Source organism: Mirounga leonina, unplaced genomic scaffold (genome assembly GCF_011800145.1).
Source record: "Mirounga leonina isolate KUSES-001 unplaced genomic scaffold, KU_Mleo_1.0 Mir_199, whole genome shotgun sequence".
Classification (NCBI taxonomy): Eukaryota; Metazoa; Chordata; class Mammalia; order Carnivora; family Phocidae; genus Mirounga; species Mirounga leonina.
The window spans coordinates 1,030,565-1,055,450 of NW_023270498.1; the positions used below are offsets into that span (position 1 = coordinate 1,030,565).

At 49.1% G+C, this 24,886-nt stretch overlaps 1 protein-coding gene across 1 annotated transcript in view; it reads left to right on the forward strand.

Annotated features, from left to right (window-relative positions):
* The window catches only part of ADCY1 (adenylate cyclase 1), a 109,991-nt gene that overhangs the window by 81,347 nt on the left and 3,758 nt on the right, over positions 1-24,886 (forward strand). The window contains exons 13-18 of the mRNA XM_035026456.1: positions 367-623; positions 900-1,026; positions 16,497-16,613; positions 17,515-17,661; positions 18,168-18,266; positions 24,747-24,861. Coding sequence (XP_034882347.1) covers positions 367-623; positions 900-1,026; positions 16,497-16,613; positions 17,515-17,661; positions 18,168-18,266; positions 24,747-24,861 — 862 coding nt within the window. The remainder of the gene's footprint in view (positions 1-366; positions 624-899; positions 1,027-16,496; positions 16,614-17,514; positions 17,662-18,167; positions 18,267-24,746; positions 24,862-24,886) is intronic.

The window sequence follows — 24,886 nt, forward strand, 5'->3', positions numbered from 1 at the left end:
GGAGGTGGGATTGGGAGTAACAGGGGGGAGGTGGGATGGGGAGTACTGGGAGGGAGGTGGGATGGGGAGTACCAGGGGGGAGGTAGGGGAGGAGTAACAGGAGGGAGGCAGGGCTGCAGTAACAATAGGAGAGGGGCAGGAGCACCCAGCGGGGGCTGGCGGTCTGGGGAGGATGGCAGGGGCCTCCTTCCCCCTGGCCCTGCCCACCCTGCTGTGAGGAGTCTGGAAGGCAGAGCAGGAGGGAGGGTCCAAGGCCTTCTGGTGGCACCTGGGGGGCGCGGGTCCGCAGCCAGAGGCTGTAGTGGGCTGGAGGTGGAGGGTGGGCTGGTCCTGAGTGGGCGTCTCTCTCCCCTCCGTCCCCTCCAGGTGGGCTGCCTGCCCTGGGCCTGGAGCTCCAGCCCCAACGGGTCCCTGGTGGTCCTGAGGCCTGGCGGCCGGAACGCAGTGCTGCCCGCCGCCCCCTGCGAGTCGGCGCCCCACGCCCTGCTCTGCGGCCTCGTGGGCACCCTGCCTCTGGCCATCTTCCTGCGGGTGTCCTCCCTGCCCAAAATGATCCTGCTCTTCGTGCTCACGACGTCCTACATCCTGGTCCTGGAGCTCAGCGGTTACACCAGGGCCTCGGGGTAGGTGCGCTCCCCCCACTGGGATACACCTGGCTGGTGTTGCGTGCGCCCGCTCAGGCGCTGCCTGTTCCTGTTTGCGCGTCAGGAGCACACTGGTTCCGTGGCTTCTCCACGTGTCCATTTAGGGCCCGGTTCCGGCCAGGCCCTGGGTTTCCCGGCGAGACTGGCTTTAGCCCGGGTCTGTGGCATGTGCTGCTGAGTATGGCGTCCAGGGGCAGGTGGGGCCGGGTCTGGGGTTCCCCGTGCTGACGAGGTTTCCTTCCTCGACCCGCACAGGGGCGGCGCGGTCTCCGGGCGCAGCTTCGAGCCGATTGTGGCCATCCTGCTGTTCTCGTGCACGCTGGCCCTGCACGCCCGGCAGGTGGACATCAAGCTGCGGCTGGACTACCTGTGGGCGGCACAGGCAAGATGCGCTCTCTCTGCTCCATGGAGGGGGGCGTGTGGCAAAGGGGCCCCTCGGGAGGGGAGTCAGGGGCTCCTGTCTGGACACCAGCTGGCGTGCGGATGGAGCACGCAGTGCTGGGGCCGAGGAGTAGGACGGGGGCCAGGGGAAGGCAGCGCTGGGGAGCAGGCGACTGCCTCGTGAGCCCTGCCTGACGGGTGCCAGAGTTTGGCGGTGTTTCGAGCAGTGAGTTCCCTGTCCCAAAGGCATTCTAGCTCTGGGGCGTGGTGCAGAGTGGCTCAGCCTTCCCCGGGCTGCATGTGACAGCGGGTCTTCGCAGGGTCATGGCAGACTCCAGAAAACACCGACTCCTGCACCGTGCACCCCAGATTTAGTAGGTCTGCAGGTGGGGGAGGGCAGGACTCTCCATTATTACCAAGCACACTGGCAAATTCTGGCACAAGAGGCCTGAAGGGGGCTGAGGAGTGCAGATGTGGGAGCTGTCCCTGGGCCTCAGCCCCAGGGAGGGAGGGGACGACCACCAAAGGCTTGCACTGTGCACCTGCCGAGCGACCAGCACACAGGTGCACTTCTGGGCCCAGCCCAGGATGCGGGGCTGGTGTCTCTGGGACCCCCTTGTCACCTGCTGTGTCCTCAGCCTTTGGGCGGGGAGGCCATCTGGCTTTCTGGGCCAAGTTCAAACTCCGTCTGTGCACCGTGCAAACTTCTTGACCCTGGGCAGGTTGCTTCCGCTCGGCTTCCCCATCTAAACTTGGGGAGGAGGCGTGCCATAGAATGGAGACGCACAAGTGTTAGCTCTCAAGAGTCTTCTTATTCTGACGTATTAAGAAGCAGCTCTTTAGTGTCCAGGGCATTTAATAGTGTTTGTTCTCATAGCAGCCTTGCCCAGGGTGGGGCCTGCAGGTGGGGAACGGGGCACAGATGTGAGGGGCCCAGGTGGCGGGGACACGGCTGAACCGGGATGACCAGGGGTCCGAGTGGTGTCCGGGGCAGGTGGGAGCGTCCTCGTCCCAGGAGCCCCGTGGGCAGCCAGGGGCCCCGCTGGGGTCCAGGGCGCAGGGATAGCTGCGGTCCGACCCCGGACAGGTGAAACCCAGAGGATTGGGGGGGTAAGGGCGCCCACGCTGAAGAAGGCCATCTGCGTCATTCAGTCCAGCCATTCAAGTGTTAATCCCTCCAGAGACCAGCAAAGACCCCCACAAACGATGTTCGCAGCCCTGTGGCCCGGTCCAGGTGACACGTAAAATGTTCCATCCCGGGGGGGATATGGTCACTGTAGTTTCCTACGCGGACAGGCTTGGCGGCGGGCCTGGCGCAGGGCAGGGGCTCGGTGTGGCTGCGCGGCCTTCGGACCCCGCCTTGCTCGCCTCCGGGGACGTCCCACCTGCAGTGGCCAGTCTGATACTTGCTCTCTGGTTTCGTTAGCCTGGAAAAGACAGATTCGGGCTAAGGACGTCAGGGCGGGACGCATATTCAAGATCACGAAGGATGAATCTGTTACTTTGGGTAAACAAAAGAGGGAAGACGCGTGTGTGCACACGCACGCATATTCCACGTACATACGTGTATCTGTGCGTGTGTATACGCACACAAATACGTACGCTGGGGAGAACACAACTTAATTATTCTGTTTTACCTAACAGCCGCACTGAGGTAGAATTCACGCTCCGCACAACTCGTTCCTGTAAAGGATACAGTTCAGTGGCTTTCGGTGTATTTACTGAGTTGGGCAACCGTCACCATGGGGCTAGAACATTCGCATGTCCCCAGGAAGAACCCTGTGCCCATTAGCGGTCACTCTCTACTTCGGCCACCCCAACCCTGAGCAACAGCTAGTCTCCTTTCTGTCCCCGGGGATGTGCCTGTTTCGGTCCTTCTCCACCCGGTGTGCTCAGTTTCTTCTCTGGGCAGTCCCCACCCCCGTGTGCTGGGGGGACCCCTGCTTCTGAGGGGCCTGCCGCCCAGCGCCGTCTTCCCTGCACACCTGGATTCTGGAGTCGGGGGGGCAGAGGCCCCTGAGATGCTGAGCCCCTTGGCCCCCTGTGCGTGGGGCTGGGACACGTGGGCTGGGCTGTGTGGACAGTGCCGGCCAGAGTCCCCCCGCAGACTGGGGAACACCCCTGATGCTGGCTCCGCCCCTCAAGGGACTTGGGCTGCCACTGTCGTCCCGCATGACAGCCTGACCACAGCCCAGGTGAGGTCAGGGGCGCTGAAGACCCTGGCAGGTATCGGGCAACCCCGGGCTGGTGCGGTGGCTGTGGGCCACCAGATAAGACTCACGGCCTGCAGCCATGGGACACAGCCAGCCCTCAGTGACGTGCGGGAAGGGACCCAGCCGTGCTCTCCCTGCTCCTGCGGACGCTCCGCACTGACCAAACCTGCTGAAGAAGGTGGCGGGGGCCTGTTGGCAGAGCCCTCCGGGAGGTCTCGGGTCCGAGTAGAAGCCAGAGCCGACGGCCGCATACGTGGGCTCCCAGAAGGGAGGCCTGACCACGGCCGTTTGCCAAAACCTTGCCAGGTAACAGAGAACAGCCTCTTTTGTGGGCTGTGCTAAGGGACTTGGTCTTGTCTGGCTCCGGCTGGCTCTCCAGGGTGACCGGGCCGGCTGGTCCCCGGAGATGCCCACCCTGTGGTCAGCTGGCCCCTCTGGTTTCTGATCTTTGAGCTGTGAATAGCTACTCAGAGCTTGAGAAGAACAGACTCAGGGTGAGCCGGAGCGCCGGGCCGGACCCCAGACCTGGGGGTGTGCCAGTCTGGGCCCCCAGCCTGTTCACCGGACACCTGCTCCGCGGCTACCCTTACGGACGGAGGCCGAGGCGGCTTTTGCTCTCATCTGGGCTTCCAAGCACTCCTCTTGGCATCGGCGTCCCTTTAACTGTTGGTAAGCCTGGGGGTTGATCCTGCCCTGAGGTCCTCCACCGCCAGCACCCCGTGCCATGCCCGGCCCCCACCTCCAAGTGAGCTTTCCAGAGACTTCAGTGCCAGAGAAACCCCCCCTGCCCCGCTGTTGTGTGTAGGGTTGCCTACACACAACACACTGACATGTTTTTCCAAGGATCTGTAACGAGAAATGCCACGTCACTTTCCCGTAAACCCAGCAAAACAAGGCAATCTCTAGACTTTGCCTGTTTGCCCTCTGGGCATGTCAGCCTGTCTTGCCCACACCACGGTGTCTCACGCTATTGTGAAACGGCCAGGCCAGAGCTGGCTGGGGGTTAATTATTTACCGAGCCCGGGCTGGTCACATAAACCTGCATACTCGAGCTTGCCTCTTCATCGGTGGCCCTCACAATGCTTTTGTCCCAGAGCGGTGTTTTCCTTGGGCGCGCCAGATAACCATGACGCCAGCTGTAGTTTCGATGATAATAGAGCAGCTGATGTCTGTACCAGTGAATGCTTGACTCAGGAGGGTGATTCCCATCAGCGCTGGCGCCATATTGGTGGCGCTCCGAAGGGAGGCGGCCCAGCGTGGGCTTGCCTGTGACGTAGGAACGGTTCTGTGTGTTGTTGGATTCACTGTGCCAGAATTTGGTAAGGATATTTGCATCCCCATTCATGAATGTTGTCGTTCCATAGTCTTGTAGGCCAGACAAGGCCTTGAGGTCAGAGTGAAGCAGGCCTCAAGTGTGTTCCTTCCTTTTCGGGTTTCCGGAAGAATTCGTAGAGTTGGTACCATTTCTTCCTCAGATGTCTGGCGATGTGAAGCCCTTGGGCTTGGATTTGTATGTATGTACTTAGAATGGGAAGGTTTTAACTAAAATCAGTTTTTCTAAAGATAAAGGGCTATCAGGTTTTCCATTTCTTTTTGAGGTATCTTTGGAAATTTGTGTCATTCCCCGAACGTTGTTCATTCTATCATCACGACATTGTTCATACCATTCTCTTCTTCCCCCTTTACCATTTATCGGATTTTTGATCAGTGTGACAAGAAGTTCATACATTTATTGATCTTCTCAAGAAACATCTTTTGGTTTTACTGATTTTTCTCTGTTATTTTTGAGTTTCCCATTTCACTGGATTCCACTCTGATCTTTCTTTTCCTCTGATGACTTTGGGTTTAATTTACTCTTATTTTCTAGTTTCTAAAGATGATTTGTATCTTCTCTGACTCAGGGTTTTTTTTAATTCATTTTCCTCCAAGTGCTGCTTTAATCCCACAAATTTTGGCATTATATGTCATTTCATTTTCCTTTGGTTTGAAGAACTTTCTGAGTTTCTTTCAAAGTTCTTCTTTGGACCAAAAGTTATGAAGAAATACATTCTTTTATTGAATATTTCCCAGAGATCTTTCTGTTATTGACTTCTACTTAGTTGTACTGTGGTCAGAGATGATGCCTCGTGTGCCTTGAATCTTTTTAAATGTCTTGAGAATTCTTGTATCGTCCATGCTCCATTCTGTCGCTGTTGGGTGGTATGTTTTTTAAATGTCCATGACGTCAAGCTGGCTGAGACCGTTCATCGGTCTCCTATGCCCTTACAGACTTTCTGCCCAGACAGTCTACCAGTTTTTGAGAGAATGGTGTTGAAATCTCCCACTATACCTGTGGACAGAATTTTGTACAGTTCTATTAGTTTTGCTTCATGTATTTTGGCGATCTGTTATTAGGTGCATAATAAAGGTTTAGGATTATGTCCTCTTGGTAAGTTGAAACTCGTATCTCCCTTATCACTATGGAAAGAGCTGCTTTTCCCAGGTAATGTTTCCTGGCTCTGCCGTCTACTTTGTGTGAAATTATATAGGTAATCCAGCTCCCATTATATATTTTTTCCATCATTTTATTTTTAACCTATTGATGTCTTTTGACTTAAAGTGGATTTCTTACAAGCAACATAAAATTGGACCTTGCCTTCTTGATTTTTTTTTTTTAAAGATTTTATTTATTTATTTGACAGAGACAGAGACAGCAAGAGCAGGAACACAAGCAGGGGGAGTGGGAGAGGGAGAAGCAGGCTTCCCGCCGAGCAGGGAGCCCGATGTGGGACTCGATTCCAGGATTCTGGGATCATGACCTGAGCTGAAAGCAGCCGCTTAATGACTGAGCCACCCAGGCGCCCTGGACCTTGCCTTCTTATCCAGTTTATAAATCTCTGCCTTTTTAATTGAGCTATTCAGAACATTTACAATTAATGTGATTACTGATGCAGTTGGATTTTAATCTTTTATCTTGCTGTCTCCTATTTGTCCCAACTGCCCATCTATTCTTTGTGGTTTTTTTTTCTCTTTTTCTGCCTGTTTTGGGTTATTTTTATTCTATTAAAATATAAAATAATCTTTATTATTCCATTAATAATTATTATTGGTTATTTATTAATGATAATTATTATTATTAATTCATTTATCTCTCTAGCTCTCTCTCTCTTCCTCTTTTTATTACCTGCAATTCTTTGTTGTATTCTTTCTTTTTTTTAGTTTTAAATAGAAACTTTAAGTTTTTATTTAAATTCCAGTTGGTTAACATATATTATAATATTACTATTTCAAGAGTACAATTTAGTGATTCATCACTTACACATAACACCCAATGTTCATCACAACAGACACCCTCCTTAACCCATCGCCCTGCTCACCTCCCCTCTAGCAACCCTTGGTTTGTTCTCTATAGTAAAGAGTCTGTTTCCTGGTTTGCTTCTCTCTCTTTTTTCCCCTGCTATGTTCATCTGTTTAATTTCTTAAATTCCACATATCAGTGAAATCGTATGGTATTTGTCTTTCTCTGATGGACTTATTTCACTTAGCATAATACTCTCTAGTTCCATCCATGTCGTCATTACAAATGGCAAGATTTCATTCTTTTTGATGGCTGAGTAATATTCCAGTGTGTGTGTGTGTGTGTGTGTGTGTGTATCACATCTTCTTTATCCATTCATCTGTTGATGGACATCTGGGCTCTCTCCACAGTTTGGCTATTGTTGATAATGCTGCTATAAACAGGTGCATGTATCCCTTCAAATCAGTGTTTTTGTGTTCTTTGGGTAAATACCTAGTGGTGTGATTGCTGGATCATAAGGTAGTTCTATTTTAACTTTTTGAGGAATCTCCATACTGTTTTCCAGAGTGGCTGCACCAGTTTTCATTCCTACCAACAGTGCAAGAGGGTTCCTCTTTCTCTGCATCCTCACCAACACTATTCTTTCCTGCATTGTTAATTTTAGCCATTCTTACAGGTGTGAGGTGGTATCTTATTGTGGTTTTGATTTGCATTTCCCTGATAAGGAATGATGTTGAGCATCTTTTCATGTCTCTATTAGCCATCTGTATGTGTTCTTTGGAAAAATGTGTATTCATGTTTTCTGCCTATTTCTTAACTGGATTATTTGTTTTTTGGGTGTTGAGTTTGATAAGTTCTTTATAGATTTTGGATACTAGCCCTTTGTCAGATATGTCTTTTGCAAATATCTTCTCACATTCTATAGGTTGCCTTTTAGTTTTGTTGATTGTTTCCTTTGCTGTGCCGAAGCTTTTTATCTTGATGAAGTCCCAGTAGTTCATTTTTGCTTTTATTCTCTTGCCTTTGAAGACATGTCTAGCAAGAAGTTGCTGTGGCCAAGAGGTCAGAGAGGTTGCTGCCTGTGATCTCCTCTAGGATTTTGATGGATTCCTGTCTCACATTTAAGTCTTTCATCCATTTTGAATTTATCTTTGTGTATTGTGTTAGAAAGTGCTCCAATGTCATTCTTCTGCATGTGGGTTGTCCAATTTTCCCAACACCATTTGTTGAAGAGACTGTCTTTTTTCCACTGATTATTCTTTCCTGCTTTGTTGAAGATTAGTTGATCATAGAGTTGAGGGGCTGTTTCCGGGTTTGTTGAGAGTTTTTATCATGAAAGGATGCTGTATTTTCTCAAATGCTGCTTTTTCTGCATCTACTGAGAGGACCATATGGTTCTTGTCCTTTCTTTTATTAATGTGGTGTATCACGTGGATTGATTTGCAAATATTGAATGACACTTGTAACCCAGGAATAAATCCCACTTGATCGTGGTGAATGATTCTTTTAATGTACTGTTGGATTGGATTTGCTAGGATCTTGTTGAGAATTTTTGCATCCACGTTTGTCAGGGGCATTGGCCTGTAGTTCTCCTTTTTAGTGGGGTCTTTGGTTTTGGAATCAAGGTAATGCTGGCTTCATAGAATGATTTTGGAAGTTTTCCTTCCATTTCTATTTTTTGGAACAGTTTGAGAAGAATAGGTATTAACTCTTCTTTAAATATTTGGTAGAATTCTCCTGAGAAGTCATCTGGCCATGGACTTTTGTTTGTTGGGAGATTTTTGATTACTGATTCCATTTCTTTGCTGGTTATCGGTCTGCTCAAGTTTTCTATTTCTTCCTGTTTCAGTTTTGGTAGGTTATATGTTTCTAAGAATTTATCCATTTCTTCCAGGTTGCCCAGTTTATTGGCATATAATTTTTCATAATATTCTCTTATAATTGTTTGTATTTCTGTGGTGTTGATTGTTATTTATCCTCTCTGATTTGTGATTTTTGTTTATTTGGGTCCTTTCTCTTTTCTTTTTGATAAGTCTGGCTAGGGGTTTATCGATTTTATTAATTCTTTCAAAGAACCAGCTCCTGGTTTCATTGATCTGTTCTACTATTTTTTTGTTTGTTTGTTTGTTTGTTTCTATATCATTTATTTCTGTTCTGATCTTTATTATTTCCTGTCTATTGCTGGTGTTAGGTTTTATTTGCTCTTCCTTTTCTAGCTCTTTACATATAAGGTTAGGTTGCATATTTGAGATTTTTCTTACTTCTTGAGGTAGGCCTATATTGCCATATACTTCCCTCCTAGGACTACCTTTGCTGCATCCCAAAGGTTTTGGACCGTTGTGTTTTCTTTTCATTTGTTTCCATGTATTTTTTATTTATTCTTTAATTTCCTGGTTCACCCATTCATTATTTTTTTTTAAAGATTTTATTTATTTGAGAGAGAGCGAGCGCATGTGCAAGTACAAGCCTCGGGGGAGGGACAGAGGGAGAGGGAGAGGCAGACTCCCTGCTGAGCAAGGAGCCTGATGCAGGGCTTGATCCTAGGACCCTGGGATCATGACCTGAGCTGAAAGCAGAAGCTTAACCAACTGAGCCATTCAGGCACCCACCATTCATTCTTTAGTAGGATGTTCTTCAATCTCCATGTATTTGTGGCCTTTCCAAATTTTTCTTATGGGTGACTTCAAGTTTCATAGTGTTGTGGTTGGAAAATATGCATGGTATGATCTCAATCCTTTTGTACTTGCTGTGGCCTGATTTGTGATGTGATCTATTCTGGAGAAACTCCCATGTGCACTTGAAAAGAATGTGTGTTCTGCTGCTTTAGGATGGAATGTTCTGAATATATCTGTTAAGTCCATCTGGTCTATGGTGTCATTCAAAGCCATTGTTTCCTTGTTGATTTTCTGCTTAGGTAATCTGTCCTTTGCTGTGAGTGAGGTGTTAAAGGTCTCTACTATTTTTGAATTCTTTTATGTTTGTTATTAATTGATTTACATATTTGGGTGCACCCAAGTTGGGAGCATAAATATTTACAATTGTAGATCTTGATGGATAGACCCCTTTATTGTGATATAGTGCCCTTCTTCATCTCTTGTTACAGTCTTTGGTTTAAAGTCTAGTTTGTCCGATACAAGTATGGATACTCTAGCTTTCTTTTGGTGTCCAGTGGTTCTCCATCCCTTCACTTTCAGTCTGCAGGTGTCTTAAGGTCCAAAATGAGTCTCTTGTAGACAGCATATCAATGGGTCTTATTTTTTGTATCCATTCTGATATCCCATGTCTTTTAATTGGAGCATTTAGTCCATTTATGTTCAGAGTAATTATTGATAGATATAAATTTAGTGCCATTGTATTACCTGTAAAGTCTTGTTTCCAGAGATTTTCTCTGTTCCTTTCTAGTCTTTGTTGTTTTTGGTCTTTCTTTCCCACTCAGAGTGCCCTTTAATATTTCTTGTCTGGCGGGTTTAGTGGTCATGAGCTCCTTTAGTTTTTGTTTGTCTGAGAAACTCTTTATTTCTCCTTCTATTCTGAATGACAGCCTTGCTGGATAGAGTGTTCTTGGCTTTAGATTTTTCCCAATGAGCACTTTGAATATATCATGCCACTGCCTTCTGGCCTGCCGAGTTTCTGTGGTCAGATATGCTGTGAACCTGATTTGTCTTCCTTTGTAGGTTGGGTACTTCTTTTCTGTTGCTGCTTTTCAGATTTTTTCTTTATTTCTATATTTTGCAAATTTAACTATGATGTGTCTTCATGTTGGTCTGTTTTTGTTGATTTTGATGGGAGTTCTCGGTGCCTCCTGGATTTGCATGTCTATTTCCTTCCCCAGATTAGAGAAGTTTTCAGCTATAATTTCCTCAAATAAACCTTCTGCCCCTTTTCCCTCTCTTCTTCTGGAATTCCTATGATACGAATGTTATTATGCTTTATGGAGTCACTGAGTTTCCTGTCTACATTCGTGATCCAATATTTTTCTTTCCCTCTTTTCAGTTTCATTATTTTCCATAATTCTATCTTCTGTATCACTTATTTGTTCCTCTGCTTTTTCCATCCTTGTAGTCATTACATCCAGTTGGTTTTGAAATTCAGGTATAGCATTTTTTATTTTGGTATGACTAGGTTTTAGGTCTTTTATCTCTGCAGTAAGAGGCTCCCTGGTGTCTTCTCTGCTTTTCTCAAGCCCAGCTAGTATCCTTATAATGGTTGCTTTAAATTCCGGATCAGGCATATTACTTATATCTGTTTTGATTAGACCCCTGGCCATGACCTTTCTTTGTTGTTTCCTTTGGGATGAATTCCTCTATCTTGGTATTTTGTCTAGGTATCTGGTCTTCTTCTCTGTGGTAGGAAAGGCTGGTACATCTCCTGCTCCTGAAAGTAGTGGCTTTGTGAAGAAGAGGTCATATAGTGTCCGGAGCCTGGCACGTCCGGAAGTGTCTCTAGTGTGTGTTGCATGCACTGTGCTGTGGTGTTTTGGCCGCTCTGTCCTTCAGACCAGTCGTGTGCAGAGGCTCTCCTTGCCTGCAGTGGGCAGTGTTTGGACCTTGTCCAGTGTTGGGTGAGTTTTAACTAGGTGTGCTTTGTTCTGCTTGTTAAAAGAGATTAGATCCTGTTTCCACTAGAGCTGAAGCTTTGCAGCACTCCGTGGTCAGTAGATGTGGTGCATGCAGGGGGTTTGTGATAATCCTCTGGGGGAAGGACCACTGTTCTGGTTCTCAGGGACACTTGCCCAAGAAAAGCAGCACCTGCAGAGCACAGGGGGGCGGGGCTTGGTTTGGGCTGTCACTGTCGGCGCTGGTGCTGCTTACTGAAGTTAGTTTATGCTGAGGGGCGGAGGAAAGAAATGACGCCCATCGGTTCTTTTGTCCCCAGAGAGAGGCAATGCCACCTCTCCCACATGTGCTCCAAGAAGGGGGAATTGTCTGTCCCTGTGTGTCCCAGGGGATCCTCAAATTGTGCCATCTGCTCTGGGGCTCTCCACCCTCCTTCCCCACAGGAGCATTGCAGTGCCCACCAGGCTCCACACTGGCCACACTGTGGACCTTAGAACTCCAGTCTTTGAACCCCGCTGATTGTAAAATCTCACAAAAATCAGCCTCACCTGTTTTCCCAGCCAATGGCTTTGAGAAATTGTTCTCCTTGTGCGTAACCCTGTGCGCTCCTCTCTCTCACCTGTCTCTGGGACCAGGGCTTCTTTCCCTCTGCAGTACCCACATCTGTTTCTCCCCCCAAACCGTATCTCCCCATCTCCAACCTTCCATGATGTGGCCTCTTCCTCCCTTTCGCTGTGCAGTTTGTTCTGTCAGTCTTCAGATCAATTTCTTGGGTATTCAGAATGATCTGATATTTATCTAGCTGTGGTTGAGGGATGAGGTAGGCAGAGGGTCCTCCTACTATTCCACCATCTTAGCTCCTCCCCAGATGGATTATTTCAGTGGGTACTTATCACTGTCTTCAGCTGATGGTGTTCTACCTTGCAACAGCATACGTATTTCTCCCATCCTAGGTTTTTGGTATTGACATTATAGATTTTATTTGTACATATATTATAAACCCCAAAATATATTTTTCCATCATAAACACTTAACTATGTTTTAAAGATATCTTATGAGAAGAAATTGTTTTTTTTTTTTAAAGATTTTATTTATTTGACAGAGAGAGACACAGCGAGGGAGGGAACACAAGCAGGGGGAGTGGGAGAGGGAGAAGCAGGCCTCCTGCCGAGCAGGGAGCCCGATGAGGGGCTCGATCCCAGGACTCTGGGATCATGACCTGAGCTGAAGGCAGATGCTTAATGACTGAGCCACCCAGGTGCCCCAGAAATTGTATTTTTATGTACCCACATAGCTGTGATTTCTGGTGCTTTTCGTTCTTTGGTGAAGATCCAGGTTTCCATCTGGTATCTGCCTTTTTCCTGAAGGACCATCTTTAACATTTCTTCCAGGTCTGTTGGGAATTTGTTCTTTCATCTCTTGTGTGTCTGGAAAGGTTTTATTTTGCCTTCATGATTGAAAGATACGTGTGCTGAGGATAGGACTGTAGGTTGATGATCTTTTTCCCTTTCATGCATTAGGCCCCTGGAAGGGGTTCCACACCTCACTCACGCTCTGTGCATGCTCTGCTGCTCCTTCTTCTCAGTGCCTTCCATGTTTGGTGCTTTTCACTGCTGTTTTCACGTTTCACGTTTATCCTCGTTTCTGCTGCAATACTTAGTCTTTTGTTAATCCCACCCATGCATTTCCCATCTCAGATTTTGTAGTTTTCATTTTTAGAACTTTGATTTGGGTCTCTTTCATATCTCCTCTTTCTCTACTTACCATGTTTCCTCCAGCCATTTGAATGAATCATCTAACTCAGCCCACTGACTGCACACCTGTAGATCAATATCAACTGATTTGTTTCCCTCTTCGTTATGAGCTATACTTCTCGCTTCTCTGTATCTGCTAGTTTTTAGCTAGATGCTGGGCATTGTGAATTTTAGTTTCTGGGGGCTGAGTATTCTTGTATGCCACAAATATCACTTTGATCCCTTTTTGGGGACCTAGATAAGTTCAGGTTGAGGGCCTGAATAGAACAAAAAGGCAAAGGAAGATTTCAGCCCCTCCTGCTGGACGGTTGAGCTGGGATGTTGGTCTTCTGACCTCAGTTCCCCTGGTTCTCAGGCTCTTGGGTTTGGACGGGAACCACCACTGGCTCTCCTGGGCATCCAGCTTACAGAGAGCAGAGGGTGGGACTGCTCAGCCTCCATGATCTCATGAGCCACATCCTGGTAATAAATCTCTTCTTGTGTCTGCACGTGTCCTGTTGGTTCTTCTCTGGATGACCCTAGTACAGCATCAGCAGCTCTGTTCATGGTGAGTGTTCTGGAAATTAAGAAATGCACTTTCCTACTATTTGAAGTATGAGCTGGCAGTGCCATCTGCCTCCGGCCACATGTCACCTCCAGGGGGAGGCAGGGACGTCACTTCCCAGGCTGAGTGTGACCAGCTGTTCATTTTGAGGGAGCATGTCCTTGATTCCAGGTGCTGGGAGGGGTGTGCTGGTCTGGTTGGTTAGATAAAGAGTCTTGGCAGCACTCTGTGGGGGTCATGGTGACAGTCACTGCACATACAGCCCCCAGTCATCTGTGTCAGCAGATCTGGGACTTGTCAGGTAATGCTCTTTTGTTTTGTTCTGTTTATGGAGAGACCGTGCCCCCAGCCCGTGAGCCCTTCTCAGGTGCCACGTACCTGTCTGTAGGTGCACCCCAGGAAGTAATTTCTGAGATGTCCGCTCCTACATTCTGTCCCTTAATGTCCCAGGTCAGATTCTGACGTATGAGAAGCGAAATGCCTTTTGAAACAAGTTCCACTGCAGAGGGAACAGCTTGAAAATGGGGTGTTGTTGGGGGCACCTGGGTGGCTCAGTCATTAAGTGTCTGCCTTCAGCTCAGGTCTTGATCTCAGGGCCCTGGGATCGAGCCCCATGTCGGGCTCCCTGCTCAGTGGGGAGTCTGCTTCTCCCTGCTCGTGCTCTCTGTTGCTATCTCTGTCTCTCTCTCAAACAAATAAATAAAATCTTTAAAAAAAAAAAAAAGAAAATGGGGGTGTTGGTCATGTCTCTCATGTGGTGACAGGAATTGTGCATGTCACCTACACCAGCTCTTTCTCACCAATACTTAGGGTTTCTTGGTTGGTAGGAAAATCTCACGGACAGAGAATTTCAGCAGGTTTTCATCATATTTGTTAAAAATACAATAATACAACTCCTTCTGCTTAATTTGTAAGAAGATGGACATTTATCCATCACATGTAATGTAAACGTGGATGGATTAAAAAACAGAATGATTTTTTTGCTACTGATGGGCTATCAATGTCAGCGAATTCTAAGTCAGTTGAAAGACACTGAACTTAGAACCAAAGCTTTTGATCACAAAGTGATAAACCAAGATTCTTTATTTTACAACGTTGAAGTGCCTTCACTTACATTGCTTTCTTTAAAGGATCCTTAACACTAATGATATTTGGGGGAGAGCAAAATTTTTAGTGCCATTAACAAATAAAACCGCTCTCTTAAAAATATCGACTTCCTCTTTATCTTATCCTGCAAAGGACTTTCTTTTGTGTCTGTCAGGGCACATGCGTTGAAAGGTAATGAATCGCACGCGTCCTAGGAGAGGTTCCCGGCTTCCTTCTGGTGTTTCCCTTTCTCCCACAGCTGCAGCCTCCCTCCTGCGGAGGCCGGCTCGTCTCCACCGGGTCTTGGAGCTCCTGGGCTCCTTCTCCCATGCCCCACCCCCCACCGCTGCCTGACTGCACGCTGGGTGGAGGAGGATGAAGCCCATCCTGTTGCCAGGCTCCTTGATAACTCATGGTCCTGTGGCCCGCCCATGGTCGTTTCCCTAGCACGGCGCCCAGAGGGGGCCCAGGGCTGCTGGCCGGGCCCCTCATCCTGGCCGCGCTGTCCCCTGTGCTCCAGGCGTCCTCGTCCTCATGCTGGTGTCTGCAGCTCTGTCTCTGGGAGTTACCCCTTCCCACTTTAACTGGTGGAAATCGTACTGAATTAACAGGAACGGACAATTCCAGGCTTAGTAGGTAGCACATGCTCTCCTAACCCTCGATAAGTAAGACCCTGAAATGGAGGGTTTTCCATCCATTTTACGACGAGGAAGCTGGCCATGAAGCGGGACCGGACTGGGGAAGGGTGCCTCCAAACCGCAGCTTTGACGGGCAGGCTGCAGGCTGCCAACAGGCATCCCTGTGTCCCCGTCGTCACTGCCAGAGGCCAGTGTCCACAAGGCTGAGGCAGCCCTAGAAATGTTCCCCAAGCTGCGCCTTTCTCCAGTCGGCCTGGGTGCCAGGTTTGGGAGCTAGGGTGAGTGACCGATGGCCATCTGGTGGCTTCTGTCTCTAAGGGCTGGTGTGGCTGCCACAGGCCAGGGGGGCATTGCCGCTGGTCTCATTAGTCTGTGCAAAGGCCCTGTGGCTCAGAGGTCCTCCACCTGCCCAGCAGCATACCCTGGGAGGGCCCCCTTGGCCCACACCCCCTGCTCCAGGGAGTCTGCACTCAGCTGAGTCCTGTTGGTGCTGTATCTGTCCCCAACCCCAGGTCCCTGCAGGTCCCCCTATCTCAGTGCCCAGGACATGAATGCTGCTGGAGGTGGGGAGATTCTAGAGGAAATGGGGTTGGCTGCCTGGCTTTGGGAGTCCCGAGTGACTGACAAGGTGGCAGGTGCCCGTGAATGTTCTGGGGCACATCAGAGGCTGCCTGGGGGCCAGCGTGACCTGGTAGCAGGCTCGTGTCTCAGCTGCTCCGGTGTCTGGGTCCCAGAAGGTGGTGGGGCGTATACCCCGGAAATGGGGTGAACCCCCCACTGTCTGTCCTTTGGAAGTTCCAGCTGATCAGGGTGGGGAATTCCCCAGAAATTCGTGGCTGAATTGGGATGAAGTTGGGATGCAGCGGCTCTGCCTGGGGAGGGGGCGTGGAGTGGACCCTGTGTAGACCATGGATCTGCACCCTTGCAGTCTTGTTCGGATGATTGGAAAGACCTGGGTGTTGTAGGAAAGGTGACTCATGGCACTGTGAACAGTGTGAGGCAGATGTCATTTAGAGCCACTGGGACAGGTGTGGCCCGGGCAAGTGGGGGCTTATCGCCAAGGAGCAGGTAGGGGTCAGCAGACAGAAAATCACCAAGGGGAAACGTCAGGGGTGAGGGGTCTGAGGGGTCTGACCTAACAGGCTTCCGGCTGAAGGCGGTGCAGGGCATTAGGTGTCACCTGGGAGTGAGAGGCTGACGAGCCCCGTCAGAGGTCCAGGGTGGGCGTCTGGCTGGACTCCTGGTTCTGCTGAGATCGGGTGATGCCCAGGCTCTCAGACGCCCACGCAGGGCCTGGCTGGGAGGCGTCAGGGGTCCTGGTCGGCCTGGTCTGGGAGAGTCTGCCACAGGGGATGCTGAGCGAGGGGAAGAAGCCGAGTGGGTGACGGAGGGTCTGCCCCCAGGCAGAGGAGGAGAGGGACGACATGGAGCGGGTGAAGCTGGACAACAAGAGGATTCTCTTCAACCTCCTGCCGGCCCACGTTGCTCAGCACTTCCTCATGTCCAACCCCCGGAACATGGTGAGTGTGCAGTACCTGCCTCGCGCTTCGCCAGGCCGGGCTGCTCTGGCGGGGCTCACAGGTCTGCGGCTGGAGGTCCACCCAGAGGGGCCCTCCCGTCACGTCTCTGCTTGAAATTGCAAAGCATGGCTGTTTCTGAGCCCTGGCCGCACCGAGGCTTGAGTGGGGCCCCCTCTGCCCAACCCTGGGCAGCAGGAGGCTCCAGGGGCGAGGAAGTCCCCACTCTTGGTCCCGGGAGAGAGCAGAGCATCTGTCACCCTGCATGGGGGGAGAATGGGCTTCAGAAAACCCGTGTTCAGGGCAGCCGGGTGGGTCCGAGCTTCCTAATCGCGGCGGCCACAGAGCAGGGCTCACACATGCCGACTCAGAAATAAAGAGGCCTGGTTAGCATTTTAGATCCTAAAGGCACGGGGCCCACGGCTCGGCCTGACCGGCTTTGACCGGAAGCTTCCAGGGCTTTGGGTCCATGGGGCTGGGTCTCGGGGCAGCTCAGAGCCCGTGCATCCTTGCCCGCCGCCCTCCTCCCCTGCCCACACCTGCTGTCCCCGGGGCAGCTCAGAGCCCGTGCATCCTTGCCTGCTGCCCTCCTCCCCTGCCCGCACCTGCTGTCCCCTTGCCTGCCACCCTCCTCCCCTGCCCGCACCTGCTGTCCCCGGGGCAGCTCAGAGCCCGTGCATCCTTGCCTGCCGCCCTCCTCCCCTGCCCACACCTGCTGTCCCCTTGCCTGCCGCCCTCCTCCCCTGCCCGCACCTGCTGTCCCCGGGGCAGCTCAGAGCCCGTGCATCCTTGCCTGCCGCCCTCCATGGGGCTGGGTCCCGGGGCAGCTCAGAGCCCGCCGCCCTCCTCCCCTGCCCGCACCTGCTGTCCCCAGCGCTGCGGCTGACCTCGCCTTTGCCCCCAGGACCTGTACTACCAGTCCTACTCGCAGGTGGGTGTCATGTTCGCCTCCATCCCCAACTTTGACGACTTCTACATCGAGCTGGATGGCAACAACATGGGGGTGGAGTGCTTGCGCCTCCTGAACGAGATCATCGCTGACTTTGACGAGGTGAGGGCCGCCCCTGAATGGTGCCCCACAACGTGGCGCATCCCCCTGCACACGGAACTGGGAGGAAGCCCGCGCATTCTGTCCCCTGGGGGGTCCAAAATGACCCCAACCGTGGAGGAGGGGCCTTTGCCGCCCGCAGGCTCTGAGTTCTGGCGGCGGGTGCTGACACCTGACCCCTGCCTAGTACAGGCTGGCTTGGCTGGCGGCCTCACCTCCAGGACAGGAACCTGGGGTCTGCACTAGCCCTGCTCCCTGCCCCGGGGCATCTCCTCCAGGGTAAGCCTGAGGTTGCTGCTGCAGGACAGGGTGCTCTGCATGGTCCCTCCTGGGCTCCTGTTCCCCACGCCCTTGCTGGCACCCCTCAGCTCGGCCCAGACCTTGTCTAGTGCCCACAACAGAAGAGATCCACTGCTTCCCAGAACAGGCTTGTCTGCCCTGGGGTGGCTCCCACGGTGGCTTCTCTCGGATGTTAGGTAACGTTTAACTGTTTTGTATTTTAAACAAAGCTCATGGACAAAGACTTTTACAAGGACCTGGAGAAGATCAAGACCATCGGGAGCACCTACATGGCTGCGGTGGGGCTGGCGCCCACAACCGGGACCAAGGTGAGTGCTGTCCGGGGTTTTGCTGCTCAGGGACTGGGTCTCAGCTCTGCCCCAAACATCTCTGGGACTCTGGGCAGGTTCCCTGCTCTGAGCCCCAGTCTGCCCTAGCATTGGGTCAGGGCAGGGGCCTGTGGGCTGTCCATTCAGTGGCCAGCTCTCTCCAAACAGTCTCCCATGGAAAGTCAGCACCGAGGCCAGTCTCGGGGGCTTCCTCCGGCCCTGCCCTGCCCCACTGACCCTCCCCCACCAGCCCTGCCTCTTCCTCACTGGCCCTGCCCCCTTCCTGCCAGCTGCACCCCAGTCCTGCCAGCCCAGCACCATGGAGTATTCCCCTTTCCCAATGCAGAATTGTGAATAAAGTCCTCAGGTTAGCCCTAAATAAAAGGCAGGAAAAGAACGGAAGATGTAAAAAAAGAAAATGCAATGAATGGAAAACAGTTATAAATACGGAAGATATTAATTCAGCTATTTCAATAATCACTTTAAATGTGAGTGTAAATATGCCAATTAGAGGAGACTGGCAGAGTGGCCAAAAACACAAGACCCAACTAGGTTTGCCACAAGAAACACACTTAAAATATAAAGACAGAGATACCTTAAAAATAAAGGATGTAGAAGGAGGTACCATTCTAACACTAATGAAACAAACTTTAGGTAGCAATCTTAAGACAAAGCAAACTTCAGATCAAGGAAAATTATCAGACAGATAAAAAGGGAGACTGCAAAATGATAAAGGAGTTAATCCTCCAGGAAGACATAAGAGTCTTTAATATGTATGCACCTAATAACAGTGGGTCAGAATATGCAAAGCAAAGCACAGGTGGAACCGTGAGGAGGAATAGATGAACCCACTGTTACAGTTGGAGACTGCAACACCCTTCTCAGTAATTGGCAGATCCAGTGGGTTGTGCATCTGCAAAGATGGTTGAAGTGAACAACATCATCAGGCACCTGGATAAAATTGACACCTACAGACAACTTCATGCAACAACAGCAGAACACACATTCTTCTCAAGCTCATGTGGAACATTTACCAAGATGGAGCACATTTTGGGCTGCAAAACACACCTTAAGAAGTTTTTTTTTTTTTTAAAGATTTTATTTATTGAGGGAGAGAACACAAGTAGGCAGAGTGGCAGGCAGAGAGAGAGGGAGAAGCAGACCCCCCGCTGAGCAGGGAGCCCGATGTGGGGCTCGATCCCAGGACCCTGGGATCATGACCTGAGCCGAAGGCAGACGCTTCACCGACTGAGCCACCCAGGTGCCCCCAAAACACACCTTAAGAAGTTTAAAACCACTGAAATCATATAAAGTGTGTTCTCACACCAGAATGGAATTAAACTAGAAATCGATCGATGGGGAGATAATTGGAAAATTCCAAAATATTTGGAGATTAAGTAACACTTACCTAATGACACGAGTCAAAGAAGAAATCTCAGGAGAATTTTAAAAGTGTTTTGAATGAAATAAAAATGAAAATACAATTTATCAAGGTCTGTGGAATGCAGCAAAAGCAGCCCTTAGAGGGAAATTTATATCACTGAAGTCCTCTATTAGAAAAGAAGAGCAATCCAAAATCAATCCTCTATGCTCCCACTTTAGGAAACCACAGAAAGAACAATATAAACCTCTGGTAAGCATAGGGAGAAAAAAAATCAGAGCACAAATCAATGAAATTGAAAACAAGCACAAAAGAAAATCAATAATGGGGCGCCTGGGTGCCTCAGTCGGTTAAGCATCCAACTCCTGATTTCGGCTCAGGTCATGATCTCAGGGTTGTGAGATGGAGCCCCGCGTTGGGCTCTGTGCTCAGTGTGGAGTCTGCTTGAGATTCTCTCCCTCTCTCTCTCTCCTCCTGCCCCTCCCCTTGCTCATGCTATAAATAAATAAGTAAATAAATAAATAAAATCTTTAAAAAAAAAATCAGTGAAACTCAAATCTGGCTGTTTGAAAAATCAATAAAGTTGATAACCTCTATCCAGGCTAACTGAGAAAAAGAGAAAACACAAGTTACTAATATTAGAAATGGAAGTCAGCCCACTTGTACTGAACCAAAGGGTGAAAAGGTATGTTGTGAACAACCCCGTGCCCACAAATGTGATCATTTCAATCAAATGGACCAATGCCCTGAAAGCCACAATCTACCAAAACTCAAACAAGGGGAAATAAAAAATCTTACCAGGCCCATATCTATTAAAGAAATTGAGTCAGTAGTTAGTAACCTTCCAAAACAGGAGTGGGCCCAGATGGGTTCACTGAACATTTAAGGAAGAAATTATACCAATTCTCTAAAATCTCTTCCAGAACGTAGAAGTTTCTAACTCATTTCTTTCTAACTCATTCTATGCGTCCGTAGAGTACCACATAATAATATGAAATAATATGAAAACCAGATAAAGAAACTACAAGGAAGGAAAATCACAAGCCTGTATTCGTCATGAGTAGAGATGAGTAAGTCTTCAACAAATATCAGCAGGTTGAAGCCAACACTGTATGAAAAGAACAATAGACCACAAAGAAGTTGGAATTAGATACGAAGATATCAAGAAAAATATAGCTTTTTCCTCTAAATGGTTAAAGATCTACTAGTAGTATCCTACAGATTTGTTGTATACTAACTTTTTAAAAATTTACCATGAATTAACATTTTCTCCTCTAACACCTCTTAAATCGGTGTACTTTCATAGTTCAGAGAAAGCTGTTTTGTAATTTTTTTTTTTTAAAAGATTTTATTTATTTATTTGACAGAGAGAGACACAGCGAGAGAGGGAACACAAGCAGGGGGAGTGGGAGAGGGAGAAGCAGACTTCCCACGGAGCAGGGAGCCTGATGCGGGGCTCGATCCCAGGACCTGGAATCATGACCTGAGCCGAAGGCAGATGCTTAACGACTGAGCCACCCAGGCGCCCCTGTTTTGTAATTTTTTAAACTCTTTGTAAAGGCTCTCTTGAGGCCTAGTATGGGGTAATTTTACATATGTGTTTTTTGAAAACTTTAATATAAAATAAACTCATTTTATTAGTGGAAAAAAAAAGATATCAAGGCTGGGGCACCTGGGTGGCTCAGTTGGTTAAGTGACTGCCTTCGGCTCAGGTCATGATCCTGGAGTCCCGGGATCGAGTCCCACATCGGGCTCCCTGCTCAGCGGGGAGTCTGCTTCTCCCTCTCCCGCTCCCCCCTCTTGTGCTCTTTCTCTCTCTCACTCTCTCTCTCTCAAATAAATAAATAAAATCTTTAAAAATAAATAAAATTAAAAAAGATACCAAGGCTGGTGCAACATTTCGAAGTGAGTTCATGAAATTTACTATATCAACAGGATAAAGAAGAGAAATCATATATGATCATGTCAGTTAATTGATGCAGAACAATCATTTGACAACATCCAGCACCCATTCCTGCTTTTAAAAAAACACAACTGTGAGCAAACTCTACAAATAGAAACTTTGTCAACTAGGTAAAGAACATCTATAAAAACCCGGTAGTTTTCCATCATACTTGATGAGAAACAAAGCCTCCCCCTCAGATCAGGAGTGTGGCAAGAATGCCCCTTGTCATCACTCCTGTTTGACATTCGTACTGGAAGTCTTAGTGCAGTAAGACAAGAAAACGAAATAAAGGTACACAGACTGGGGAGGAAGAAATAAAACTGTCCCTGTTCACAGATGACATGATTATCTATGTAGAAAATAAAAAAGAATCCACAAAATGTCTATAATAAGCAACCATAGGAAGGTTGCAGGAAGCAAGATTACCAAGTAAGTCATTTCCCTACACACCAGCAATAAGCAAGTGGAATTTGAAATTAAAAACACAATGCCATTTATAGTACCACCCCCCAAATTAAATACTAGGTACACGTTTAACAAAATAACTACAACAGTGTCTCTGTGAGGAAAACTAAAACTTTGATACAAGAAGTCAAAGAAGATCTAAGTAAGTGGAAAGGTAAGGTTCCTCTGAGCACAGGAAGACTCATGGTCGAGAGGTCAGTTGTCGCCAATTGATCTTAAAGATTTACACAATCCCACTCAAACCCGACAGTTTATTTTGTGGTGTTGACCAACTGATCCTAAGTTTACATGGAGGCAAAAGACCCAGCGTAAGTTAACACAGTACAGTAGAAACAGAACGGAGTTGGAGGCTGGCATGACTGGCTTCAAGGTCAACTAGATAGGGTGAGGTTGGGGAGGAACAGACGGCTAGATCAGTGGAACGGAATAGAGAGCCAGACATAGACCCTTATCAGTAGAGTCAACAGATCTTTGACGAAAGAGCAAATGGAGCAAAGGTAGCCGACAACACACAGTGCTGAGACACCTGGACATCCGTCTATATTTAGCAGAATGTTAACGCAAAATGTGTTAACTTATAATGGATCATAGACCTCGATGTAAAAGGCAGACGTATTAAACATCTAGAAGATAGCGTAAGAGAAGATCTAGGTGCCCTTGGGTTTGGTGATGAGTTTTTAGATGCAACACCAAAAGCACGATCCACGGAAGAAAACATCGTTATGTTGGATGTAATTAAGAATCTAAAATTCTGTGTGGGAGATACTATAATGAAAAGACAATCCACAGGCTGAGGGAAACATCTTTGTAAACCACTATCTGATAAAGGACTTGGATCTAAAATATACAAAGAACTCCTGGGGCACCTGGGTGGCTCAGTCGGTTAGGTGTCCGACTCTTGAGCTCAGCTCAGGTTTTGATCTGAGGGTTGCGAGTTCAAGCCCCACTTTGGGCTCCACATGGGCGTGGAACCAACTTTAAAAAATAAAATAAAAACAAAATATACAAAGAACCCTTAAAACTGAACAATAAGAAAACAGACAATCTGATGAAAAAGTGGGCAAAAGATCTGAACAGACCTCTCGCTGAAGAAGGTACACATGAGACGTAAGTGTAGGGAGAAGCTTCGTATTACGTGTTCTGGGGAAATGTAAATTAAGACAATGAGACACCACTACACCCTGATCAGAACGGCCAACATCCAGAACCTGGAGGACACCCAGCGCTGGCGAGGATGTGGAGCGGCAGGAACGCCCACCCATTGCTGGTGGGGATGCAGAGTGGTGCAGGCTCTCTGGAAGACAGTCTGGCCATTCCTTACAAAACAAAACATACTCTTACCCTACGATCCAGCTGTCACGCTCCTTGGCATTTACCCAAGGGGGCAGACAACTTTTTTTTTTAAGATTTTATTTATTTAGGGGTGCCTGGGTGGCTCAGTCGTTTAGTGTCTGCTTTCGGTTCACGTCATGATCCCAGGGTCCTGGGATCGAGCCCCGCATCAGGCTCCCTGCTCGGCGGGAAGCCTGCTTCTCCCTCTCCCACTCCCCCTGCTTGTGTTCCCTCTCTAGCTGTCTGTCTCTGTCAAATAAATGAATAAAATCTAAAAAAAAAAAAAAAAAAGATTTTATTCATTTATTTGAGAGAGAGAGAGAGAGAGCACAGAGGGAGAGTGAGAGGGAGAAGCAGACTCCGCACCGAGCAGGGAGCCCAATGCAGGGCTCGATCCCAGGACCCTGGGATCATGACCTGAACCGAAGGCAGACACTAAACTGAGCCACCCAGGCGCCCCAGGAGCGGACAACTTACGTCCACAAAATATCTGACATGGATGTTTATGGCAGCTTTATTCATAATTGCCAAAGCTTGCAAGCAACCATGATGTCCTTCATTGGGTGAACGGATAACGCACTGTGGTCCATCCAGACAAGATGTTATTCAGCGCTAAAAAGGAATGAGCAATGACACCATGGCAAGATGTGGAGAAAACATGAATGCAAATTACTAAGGCAAGAAGCCAATCTGAAGAGGCTGATGCTGTAGGATTCCAATTATGGAACCTTCTGGAAGAGGCACGACTATGGAGATGATAGAAGGATCAGGGATTGCCCAGGGGCTGGGGGGGGGTGTTGAACACGGGGGTGTGCAGGGGTGCAGTGAGGCTGCTCGGTGTTCTACTACAATTGTGGGCGCACCAAGTTCTGCATTCGTGGAAACCCACAGGACGTACACACATACAGGGAAGCCTAGTGTAAACTGCGCACTGCGGTTAACCATCGTGCGTCACTGTGAGCGCTTCAGTGGTAAGGGAGGTCCCACCCGGAGGTGACCAGGAGGGGACCCGTGGGAGGGAGGGCAGCCGACGGGACTCTAACCAAGAGAAGGAAATTGCCCGACGTCCTTGTTTGGCACGAGAGAGGCCGTGAGAGCCGCACAAAGCAGGGGGGGCCACGGGCTCTGTGTGGGGACACTGGCCTGCTTCCCTGTGCACCGAGGCTGCCCCCGCCCCTGCCGCAGGGGGTCCAGCCGTCGAGGGGCTGGCGCCAAGCCTGCAGGCGGTGGGCGCACTTGTGCCTGTGGGCTCTGGTCCCTGATCCCGCGGGTATGGCAGGGCCCTCCTGAGCGTCCCCGGCCCCCAGCCTTGCCCTTGCACCCCCAAACGTGGTAACCCCCGTCTGCTCGTGCGCAGGCAAAGAAGTGCATCTCCTCGCACCTCAGCACGCTGGCGGACTTCGCCATCGACATGTTCGACGTCCTGGATGAAATCAACTACCAGTCTTACAACGACTTTGTGCTCCGCGTCGGTATGTGGCTCCCGGCGGTGGCCAC